Source organism: Adiantum capillus-veneris, chromosome 8 (genome assembly GCF_014529385.1).
Source record: "Adiantum capillus-veneris isolate H3 chromosome 8, ASM1452938v2, whole genome shotgun sequence".
Taxonomy (NCBI): domain Eukaryota; kingdom Viridiplantae; phylum Streptophyta; class Polypodiopsida; order Polypodiales; family Pteridaceae; genus Adiantum; species Adiantum capillus-veneris.
Window position 1 is genome coordinate 128,927,882 of NC_140938.1, and position 11,956 is coordinate 128,939,837.

The 11,956-nt window shown below is 42.9% G+C and overlaps 1 protein-coding gene across 1 annotated transcript; it reads right to left on the reverse strand.

The window, feature by feature from the left end:
• Positions 1-5,490: 5,490 nt before the first annotated feature.
• Positions 5,491-7,070, reverse strand: LOC147452950 (uncharacterized). The gene is made up of 4 exons (XM_086519321.1): positions 6,860-7,070; positions 6,659-6,748; positions 6,139-6,524; positions 5,491-5,922 (listed from the first exon to the last, which is right to left on the reverse strand). The coding sequence occupies exons 1-4, from the start codon at positions 7,068-7,070 to the stop codon at positions 5,491-5,493; spliced, it is 1,119 nt and encodes a 372-aa protein (XP_086375447.1).
• Positions 7,071-11,956: the final 4,886 nt, after the last annotated feature.

Here is an 11,956-nt window from a genome sequence, read left to right on the forward strand (position 1 = left end):
ATTAGATTAGGTTTTCCAATTTGGAACCCTCTTGCATAAATGGTTAGTATACACATTTTGACAGATGTTATTAGACTACGGTGGGCATCTGGCACAACGAGCATGTAGTTCTAGGTTAGAGAAATCTGACGTCCCATACTACGCGTCGATCGGATTCCCAGGTGGAGAGATGTGCGACAATCTCACCAAGTTTGGACCAATTTTTAATAAATCATTTTATGGTTTATTTGTTGGGAACATTGGTGGACACTTGCCCTACCTAAGGCCTAATAATTACTTAAGGCCTATTTTTTCCCTATAAAGGCACCCAAGGACCTAGCGCTATTCTAATTCTCTCAGGGACTGCAATTCATCCAGCGTTTTTGAAGAGGAGCAACCAACATTTTCAGATTTCAGCCCTTGGTGTTTTCATCCCTACACAACAGCCAACGTTTTCAGTTTTAAGCCCATCGCCGTCACGGTGCGGATGCGATCTAACCTTCACGGCTGCGGTCCGGTGCTTTGACAGCCCATCGAGCCTCCTCTCGGCCATTCCCTCGCCGGCATCGAGTGCTCACATTGTTGCCCATCATCGCCGTCATTGAGGTCTGCGTTTTCAATCTGCTCTACGCGTGAGATCTGCTGCGTTTTTCATCGCAAATCTGCATTTTTGCAGCCATCATTCTCCCCTTTATTCCTCTCACATCGGGAGTGCAAATCAGCCCCAAATCTACCCTTGGTGGCCATCCGCAATCCCACATCGAGAAGGATCCAAAGGTGCATCAAATCAGCCCCGAAGGTGCCTCTTCTCAAGGAGTTACCACGGTGATTTGTTGTCGTCAAGTCGTTAGAGTTTGCATTGAGGTATTGCATTTTGTATACATTCCATTTACGCAATCTAAAGCAAATACCACATCGGTAACGGTGTGGGGGGGGGGGGGCTTGAGAGGGTTGGTTGGGACCCCATCGGGTGTCGCTCTCTTCTTCTCTCTCTTTCTCTCTCCCTCTACACATCTCTATTGCATTCTCTCAACCCATCTCTTCAAGGGAACATAAAAGGAACATTCATTGAAGTACAAAGCATTCACTAATGCAAGGAAAGAAGGAAAGGATTTTGTGGAAGTGTAAAACTAGATCTTCACCATTTTGATTCCGCTGCACCTGACATTGATATTAGAGCTTTTAAGATTTTGCACTAATCCGCTAATCCACAACATGTTTTTTTTCTCTTGTGTTTTTTGGTTGTGTTGGCAGCCCTTTGGTGTATACTCCTCCCACTCTTGGAACAGCAGGCCTGCCATTGCGCGTAGAGCCGTGCGCCTTGAGCGTAGGAAAACAGCAACCAATTGTATACTGGGTGTTGCATGTGGGGTGCGCCGACGAGGGGGTAGTTAGTCTCTCGAAGATTAGTCTGCGACCTTCCTTGAACCAAGAGGAGAAGTCCTTGCATGGTCAAGACTCGTAGCGGTATGAATACCTCCACAAATCAAGAAGGCGAGCAAGAGCCACCTATGGATCCTCCAAGCCCTCTCCCAACTCCTCCACCTTCGCCATCAAATCCCACGGATGCTATGATGCGCATGATGATGGAGATGATGATGCAGCAAGACGAAGCTCGGTGACAAGAGCGTGTGGAAGCGGCGGAGCGTGAGGAGCATCGATTGGCAGGGCCGAAGCCGAGGCTTGCAGGCTAGAAAGGGATTCCATGCGTGATCTCATCACCACCTTGGCGGTGCGACCCGAGCCCCCATCTTCGGAGCCTGATTATGAAAATCTTGCCAAGACCATCGCGGAGGCAACCATTGCTACACAGACGACCAGTGATCCAATTCCTGAGAAGATCACGTTCAGTAAGTATGACGGTAGATGGATGCTATTATCATTTACTCGTGGTTGCATCAATTTACATCCTATTTTGCGGTTAGAAAGTCTGAAAATAACAAGGTTTTCTTGGCTTCCATGCATCTCACGGGTGATGCCATCACTTGGAAGGATGAATAGATGGAGAAGCAAGAGGTGGCCCATGCGGCTGCCCATGCCCAGTCCTACCTCGTTCCCCCTCTCGAGCTTAGTTGGGAGGAGTTTGCGGAGGATCTCAAGACTCGCTTCCTCCCTCCACAATACTTGAAGCGTTTGAAGGAGGATTTTCAGGCTTTGTCTCAACAAGGTAAATCGGTGATGTCGTTTGCTAACCGTGTGTCACATCTAGGTGGACAATTGCGAAAATCGGATGAGGAGAGGTTAGAGGCTTTTCTCTTTGGATTGAACCACTCGATCAAGTTTGACGTGGAGGCCGGTGATCCAAAGACATTGCAACAAGAAATCCGCTTGGCTCAACTCCAAGAGATGAAGCACAACAAGGGTAAGCTTAAGACGACCTCAGGTAATGGTACTTCTTCCTCTCATGACTCATCTATGGAAAAGAAAACCGATCCAATTGGGAATGGTAGCCATAAAAAAAACTCTCTCAGTTTTTCTTCTCGATCTAATTCTCCATCTCCGTCTCAATCTAAGGGCGATAACTCTAAGGATAAGGGTAAAGGAAAATCTAATAAACCTCAACTCACACCTGATGAAAAGATTGCCCAAGGAGTTTGAGGTGGTCAATTAAGTGAATAAGAACAAGCATTGCATGCAAAAGAATATAGGTGTTTTCATTGTCATGTAGTCGGTCACATGAAAAGGGAATGTCCTAAGAAAGAATCTAACAAGGAAACCTCTACTGTGTCAACTTCTGATGCTACCCCTCAAGTGAATGCTATGAGTGTGGCAAAGCAAGAAGCTAAGCAGGAAGGGACTTTCGAAGAGGATGGACTCATAAAATGTTATGGACATGTTAGTGGTCAAAGGTCATTGTGTTGTTTGATTCTGGAAGTTCTCAAGATGTCATAAGTGAATCTCTTGTGAAATGTGCATGTCTTCAGAATTCTCCCATCCCCACCCTCCCCGTACAGGGGTTCTCTGAAGGCATGGACGCTTCGGTTTTTCAAGAATGTGATGATGTCAAGTTGATCATTCAACAAACCCAATTCACTCATCGTTTTGTAGTCTCTAAACTTGCAGGATGTGATATCATTTTGGGTATTAAGTGATTTCGTATGTTCAAACCCATTATCGATTGGGAGAAGCTCACGTTTCTCATCAAAGATAATGTGTCGTAGCCCATCCTCATTCGAGGTGAGAGCGGTATTCCCTCTCTCCCTCTCATCTCTCATATCCAGGCAAACAGAGAACTACATCGAGGAGCCCAAGCAACGGTCATCTATGTCAACCCCACATCAAGGAACCTGGGTATTCCTGACAGGTATAGTGAAGGTTTTGTTAAGGTCAATTATGTGTTTTCCCAGGATCATCATTCCCCTACACACCCTCCCCATCGACCTATGGACATTGTCTCCGACCAATTGCATAACGAGGAACATGTAGGTAAAAAAATTTCTCCATTGGATAAAGAGAAGCAAAACCCAGGTGATTTCTCATTTAGGAGGCTTTGCCCTCCCAAAGTACGGTCTTTTGGTTTACCATTTCTCTTTGTTCGTAAGAAATCAAAATCATTTCAATTTTGTGTGGATTTCAAGGCACTCAAGTCAAGGATGGTCAAATTCCAGAAGACGAGACCTCACGTGGCCGTTCCTTTGGAACGTCCACAGGAGGCACAACGAGTTTCGAAAGTGGACCTATCGAGTTGCCGCCACAAGGGTGGACTTCCAAGGAGCAATCCAAAAGCAGAACCACCGGAGATCATTGTTCCAATCAAAGTCACCAAGTTGAAGTGTTTTCGAATGCTTCCATTTTAGTTTGGCAATAAGAAAGAAGTGAAGCAATATTTCCTCAAATTCAAGGATCGAGGGACACATGAAGCGGCGTGGGTGGACAAGGAATTCTTCATCGATTACCCGGAGTTGCTAGCCTCATACAAGGAGGCCATGCAGATAGGTAACCGTACCTCACCTTAAGCAGGAGGGGATGTCACGTGCACATGGCTCTGTGTTCCATTGGACATACTTCATCGAATTCCAGAGCCAGTTTTCCCCTTCTTCTAGATAGGGATGTCTAGAATCCTAAGAGGATTAGTACTGGCAATTTTGTGAGCATGTTCTCAGGACCTGCATGTCCGGAAAAACCACCCATTAGATTAGGTTTTTCAGTTTGGAACCCTCTTGCATAAATGGTTTGTATACGCGTTTTGACAGATGTTATTACATTACGGTGGGCATCTCGCATGACGAGCATGTAGTTCTCGGTTAGAGGAATCCGACGTGCCAGACTGTGCGTCGATCGGATTCCCAGGTGGGAAGATGTGCGACAATCTCACCAAGTTTGGACCAATTTTTAATAAATCATTGTATGATTTATTTGTTGGGAAAACTGGTGGACACTTGCCGTACCTGAGGCCTAATAATTACTTAAGGCCTATTCTTTCCCTATAAAGGCACCCAAGGAGCTAGCGCTATTTTCATTCTCTCAGGGATTGCAATTCAGCCAGCATTATTGAAGAGGAGCAACCAGCGTTTTTAGATTTCATCCATTGGTGTTTTCAGCCCTGCACAACAGGCAGCGTTTCAATTTTTAGCCCGTCGCCGTCGCGGTGTGCACGAGATCTAACCTTCACGGCTGCGGTTCTATGCTTCGACAGCCCATCGAGCCTCCTCTCGGCCATTCCCTCGCCGGTATCGAGTGCTCACATTGCTGCCCATCATCGCCGTCATCAAGATATGTGTTTTCAGCCCTGCTCTACGCGAGAGATCTACTGCATTTTTTGTTGAGTCATAGATCTGTGTTTTTGTAGCCATCATTCACCCCTTTATTCCTCTCACATCGGGAGCGCAAATCAGCCCCAAATTTACCATTGGTGGCCATCCGCAATCCCACATCGAGAAGGATCCAAAGGTGCATCAAATCAGCCCCGGAGGTGCCTCTTCCCAAGGAGTTACCGCGGTGATTTGTCGTCGTCAAGTCATTAGAGTCTACATTCAGGTATTTCATTGTGTATACATTCCATTTACGCAATCTAAAGCAAATACCACATCAGTAACGGTGTGGGGGGGGCCTTGAGAGGGTTGGTTGGGACCCCATCGGGTGGCGCTCTCTTCTTCTCTCTCTTTCTTTGTCCCTCTAGACGTCTCTATTGCATTCTCTCAATCCCTCTCTTCAAGGGAACATAAAAGGAACACTCATTGAAGTACAAAGCATTCACTAACGCAAGGAAAGAAGGAAAGGATTTTGTGGAAGTGTAAAACTATATCTTCACCATTTTAATTCCACTACACCTGACACTGCACAATGAATCAGGTTCAAGCAAAACGGTGTTAAGTGGAAATGTTTGATGTCGAGGTTTCATCTTGATTCTGGTACGAGAATCAAGTCCTTCAACTGCATGTTGAGGTTCAATGACTTTCTTCAATTGATCCCCCCTTCGACCGAAAACATGTGCTAGAGATTTTGCTTTAGATTGGCTTTTGGTCAAGAAGATAAGGTAGTAGTCCAAGTAATTGAGCACGGTGAAGATATCTACTGAACTTTGTGGGTTTTTAGACCATTGGAAGGATCCTCACCTTGACGAGATGTAATCCCAACAAAGTGGCATGTGGATGAGCGCCGGTTGTGAGAACATCGGCAACAGTATTTGCAGTTTGTTTTAGCATCATAAGCTTCTAGAACATCCAGTTGTGAAATGAAAATAGTTATGGAGACAGCTGGTGAGATCGGAACAGGGACAACATCATGGTTAAAGTTTTCCAAGAATAGGGTTGCTGGTTCCTCTGGGGCATCAAGATGTGTTGCACTGGTTGCACGGTGGACTTCATTTATAGGAACACTAGCATCAGATAAGAAAACCGCTGGGAAGATTGGGAGCAGGGCTGGAGTGCTCAAGCTGAAGGTGGGTACTGGGAGACGGAAACCGTGAGACTGGCCATCATCTCCAAAAGTAGGACTGGTTGGCTTGGTTAATTCAAATGTGTACTTGAATTGTCCAGCTCTCCAGGAGGCAAAGGGCATGAGAACTTGATGTGCTTGCAGGTCAGTGTCATCAGCAATTGCGGCAGTTTGCAGAGGATCTTGATGCAAAGCTTGGGCAGCATGAGAAAATTATAAGTAACGTCTATTATAAGGCTCAGGCTGGCGCAGGGATGCCAAAAGTTTTGTGTGTGTCATTACCTTGGTGTGTTCTTCTCTTGCACTTGAATTTGAAAGGTTTGTATGCGCCAGATGTTTAGGACAAGATGGGCCAGCAGTTCCTTCCTCCACATGGTAAGATGGGTCCTGCAAGTGGGGAGACTCGGTGCCTTCTTGGGCTGGCCTGCAGTTGCCTGCAGTTGCAAGAAAAGTCAACATATCCTTGCGGTCTGCTTTTTCTTTAGCAGGATCAGGTTGCTCAGCATGGAGGTTGCCATCCTCAGTATTGTCAGCCGCTTTGGTTGCCTGGACTGCAGCTTCAACATCTGCGCATGGCTTGATCAGTGTGCCCATATTGACCTCTTTGGATAGTAACATCAAGTGAAAATTGCCCAAGCATGCTTGCCAATAAACATACATATCAAATTCTGTTACAGACACTTGAAAAGCTTTAGCATTTTCAAGAACATTATATTGCGCAGGTCACATAATATACATGCTGGCCTCAAGAAGACAGTTTACAGTCAATACAATCTGATAGTTCTCATTTGCACATGAGAACCAGAACCACCATTTGAGACAACCAGTTCATCTATCTCATCCTCATTCACTAACTCATTATCTGTAAAGTTGAACTTCTGATCATCAATAGCTGATATAGTTTATACACAGTAGGTCGTTCCTTTGGGTTTTGTGCGGCACATGCACATTAGGTCCTCAAAAACTGATTCAACTCATTATCATAGCCCCCCCTTTGAGAGACATGTCCAAAGCTTGGCCATGGCTTGCCAGAAACGAGACCCATTATGATAAATCTCCTTTAAACCTACATACATCATTAGCTTTTTGCATGTTGCAAGCTTAAGCAGAACCACACAAAAACTAAAAACATCCAACTTCACGGTCGTAAGTTCGAGAATACTCTGGAGCCACATAACCAAAATTCCCAAAATCACCATGCACAACGGTGCCATCGTGAGTGTCGCGACAGGATTCATGAGCCAGCCAATTCCAAAATTTGTTATTCTTGGCTCATGCTCCTTGTCGAGAAGTATGTTGTTAGAGCCGATGTTGCAATGTATGATGCGAGAATTGCAGTTATGGTGCAACCAAGCAAGCCCATGCATCCCCTATGCCTATCTTAAGGCGGGTGATCCAATCACGCTCGGCATCTTCATGTGTGTCATGAAGGCACTCTCTGAGAGTCCTCGTTACCGTATGTTTGTACACTAAAATATTTCACAAGGAGCTTTGACATGTTACCATATAGAAAAATATATATATTTGCTAGATAATTCACTAGTTTGAATACACACAACTAGTAAAAGTGCAAACCAGCAACTGTGAGACACTTTCTAGTTGGTCAATCTAGTAACTTTGTTAGTATATGGAAAATCATACTACCATATAGTAACTAAATTGCTAGATCTAACTAGAAACTCTTCAGGCTTGCTAGTTTGACCTTACCATGTCAAACTAGTAAACCATCTAGCAAAGCCAAACTAATAAGTTACCTAGTAAATTTAAACCCATCGGCCTAAGTGGCGTTGTAAGCTTCCACTTGAAAAACATAAAAAATTAAACGGTAAATAGGTGTTAACTCAGTATAGCATCATTTGATCTGATTGTCATTGGACATCAAAATTTGGCAATCAAACTCTAGTGTATTGCAGCATAATAAGAGAGCAGCTACCATTAAATGGATTGCAGCGATTTTGACTTAACAGAGAAGACAATCATCAACCCAAACCGAGCTTTTGTGCAAGCTGTTCAAGATCAAGAGAAACAAAAAACCGCACTTTTGTACAAGAAGCAGGCAGTTCTAGCAAGCAGAAGACTGATCACATTCAAGCTGTTCACGAGCTGCTCAGAGACTCCGGCAATAAAAACTTTACAAAGTTTGAGAGTTTGCAAGGAAGAGTCACGGCGGCAGTAGGTGTTCCTAATCCCCTTCAGGAAGATGCCAGTTACATGAGTGATGTGCAAGCCTTGATAATTGCTCGAGGCATCTCTTTGCAGAGATTCCTACCTTCAAATGACAAAGAGGAGGCAAGAGCTACTGACATACAAAAGAAATACTTCTGAAAAGCATTGTTCGTAGGTTGCAAGAACTAATCACATACAAAAGAAACACAGACACATATGTGAGCACAACAGCCATGTACCTGGTTCAACAAAGCCAAGGTCCTCTTCAACGACAAAGCACCCTCCAAGAAGTTAAAAAGTGAAATTCTCAGCAACAATTTTGAGGATTGTCCTTGCCCTCAAGAAAATACAGTTGTTTGAGGACATGAAGCCATGGTAATCATCCATATGACAAAACACCCAACAGCTCCATTGACTTTTATGTCTTTCAATATATTCCGTGTCGTCGGCCTACATTTACCTGCATTTTAAGACACCATTAAGATATATGCACACAACTCAAAGAGACATGGCCAACAAGCATCTAAGCTTCATTCATACAATTGCGTAAATCATGTATATATGTGCATTCTATAAATGAGAGTATGAGAGCATTACTTGATATACCAAACTTTGACATGTTGACCGAGTTGTTTACCTTGCTTGTACTCAAAATCGACAGCATTGAAATGAGCTTGGTAAGCAAGTAAAGGCTACATCAGTGTTAGACAATGCAAGGGTGGCATTGATGGATTTGCCAGCAACTCCCCAGTCTGTCCATGCATCCTGTAGAGGTCACTCAGTAAAAAGAAACATACGATATGTAATTGCAACATGAATGCCATTCCTTACAGTAATCCTATTCCCAACCCTTTGGCAAACCCTGCTTTGATTCCCCACTTCTTGGTACACTTCAGAGCATCTGAATAGGATCAAAATTCTTTTTTCTCTCCAAAAAATTGTGCAATGTCCTCATTTGTGCATTACCTTGCAAGAGATATATATGTACATTGAATAACGAGACAAGGGAACACATCCTTGATGCACACACAAGCGTAATAATGGGTCTAACCTATAAAGCTCCTAGTATGCTCCTTGGTCTAACCTCGAAAGCCACTTTTGCTATTCATGAGTATGCACCTTGGTTTCTAGCAGCAATTCCGATCATCACATAGGCACAAAATCCTATGGCCAGCGCAATGACTGGCAGCACGGCCAAAGTGATACTTATTTATCTATACTTATTTTGGTTGAATAGGATGTCAAAATTGCTAGACAAAAACTATAGTAAAATTATTTTTTTATTATATGTATGGAATGTATTTATTGGCACTCCCTTTTGGCTGAAAGGGAGGGTGTTTGCCAAAGGAGTTTCACCCAGTGTACAAGGGAGTACTCTTCAAATTTTCTAGGGTATGTTTTATCTTCGAAGTGGAAGCCAGTGCCAATGTTTGTCTCTAGACGCCTTGTTAAGGAGTATCTAGAGACACAATGAAAACCATGTGCACCTTCTATAGCTTTACATTCCCAAGGGTTGCTTCTCTCCACATCACCCTCCTTGACTTCTCAAAAAGAGTTGAGTAACCGGACGTACCTTAGATGCATCAGTGGCAACATCTACTACATATTGTAATGTCACACATGCCTGCTTCAATTGCTCCTGAATGAGATGCCTCTTGATAGCAATACCTACACCATAATGTTCACCCTTCCCATGACTTAATGAAGTGATTACATATTGTAATGTCACACATGCCTGCTTCAATTGCTCCTGAATGAGATGCCTCTTGATAGCAATACCTACACCATAATGTTCACCCTTCCCATGACTTAATGAAGTGATTACATCTTTAACTCGGTCAACATCCCATAGACGAAAAAAATAGAAAGGCCTTTTTCATTGAATTGTAATGCATCATCATGTAGCTACACCCAATGTTCATGGAGGGGGATGACTAGACATGATGGAATATGAAGCAATGTTAACCAAACAAAGTATCATGTCTTTTATCATCTAAAATATTCTAGATGTTACCTGCAATCTGCATGTGTGATGTAAAAAAAAAATTGAACGTATTCGAAAAACCAATGCCTCAAAGTGGAGGAGTTTGCACCCCTCTCTCAATGATAAATGACCTCTCTTCAATCTTGTAATGTGAAGGGCATCAAAACCCACAAGAAATATGACATGTTCTGGGATTAGATGAGGAAGCCAGGGAAGTCAACTAATGGGCTATTCAAGAGCATCACCTTGATGCCTCTAGTAGACGGAAACAAGCATTAGTGTAAGAGGCTGGCATTCTATGAAGAGGGTACAAATGGTTACAATGGCATCCTTACTATTGTGGATAGCAACTTGGAGCCAAAGGTGCCCTTGAATTATGCTTTTGGGAGAATCCTAGGGTTGATGATTAATTGGCCTAAGCATCCAATCACCATTATTAGTGTATACGGCCCTTGTGAGTCTAAGAATAGAGCCAATTTCTGGGTACATCTAAGAGAGTCCCTGGTTGAGGGTGAGTGGTGCCTAATAGGAGGCTTCAATATAGTGGAGAATAGACATTAGGAAATTTTGGAGGTCATTAAAGCATCTTGTAAGAAATTCTATTTCTCTCTAGAAAGTGTTCTTAAAATGCACTCATACTTATTGAGTACCTCCAAAATAATAACTAAACACTCTAAAAAGTGAATCTTACTTCCCAACAATTCTTGAAAACGGTTACCTTTTCATTCAACGCGTGCCTTTTTCATGAGGTAGGTGTCGCTCATTCAACATGTTCTTTTAATCAATGAAAAAAAGTCACAAAACTATCAGTTAGTGGTAAATTTGAAGTTTTTGGTGTCACCAATGTGTTTGAAATGCCCAAAAACCTAAAAAACGATTGTCTACTTGCTTCGTTCTGATACCAAGAGATGGAGAAAATGTCAAAAAATCCCTGAAAAGGGGCTTCTGTTGAACGACGCACAAGAGAATGTCCCTCACATGACATTAAAAAAAAAAAACCTTTTTTAGGAAATTTAGGCATTTTCTCCCTCTCTAGGTATCAAAATAAGGCAAGTAACCATCCATCTGTTTTTTAGGTATTTGGGCGCTGTGAAAAGCTCCAAATTTTACCACTACTTGATAGTTTTGTGATTGTTTTTCATTTCATTGATGACGAAATCCATATTGAATGAACAATACCTACCTCATGAAAAAGATACATGCATTGAATGAAAAGGTAATTGTTTTCAAGATCGCTATGTAAGGCCAAGAGTAGCTAAGTTGGGCAAGCCATGGTGGGAACCGGGCATGGGGGCTTGACTAGCCTATGAAGAGGGGGTCATAGCACGTTGCCTGGAGTGTACTTGTTCTCGCATGGTCTCTGTTCTACCACTAACATGTGTGTTTTTAGCTACTCCCCTTGGTTCGCCTACAAGAACATTAAACATATCAAAGGAAACATTTATTTTGAGCCACTCACTTCTTAGACAACATTGTGGATGTAGCTTCAATCTCAACTTCATCATGCAAAGCTTGTGTCACATCCTCTTCATTCACAACTTCTGATTAATTCATGGAAAAAAACTCAGCATCAAAGGAATAAAAGCATCCATTCCAAAGATTAAATTCAATCTCCAAAGGGTAGACTTACGTAACCTCATCACCAATTTACAGAGAGGGTAGTTTTCAATGTAGATTACGTAAAAATATGTTTCAAACTATGTCTCAAACCCATGCAAACCAAAACTTGGACACATATGTTGGCACCAACCACATGACAAAAATCCTTGAAGTAGGATAACTTACATGGCTCTTAAGCTTGCTAAAAAGTAGCATCAAAGCTCTTGTAATTTAAACTTTCACTAAAGGTAGCTACCAATGCTATGGTACTACCATACCAATGATGTCTATTGTGGCGGTAGATACCAGCACATTGCTAGCCACCACCACACTACACTCCGATGGTAGCTA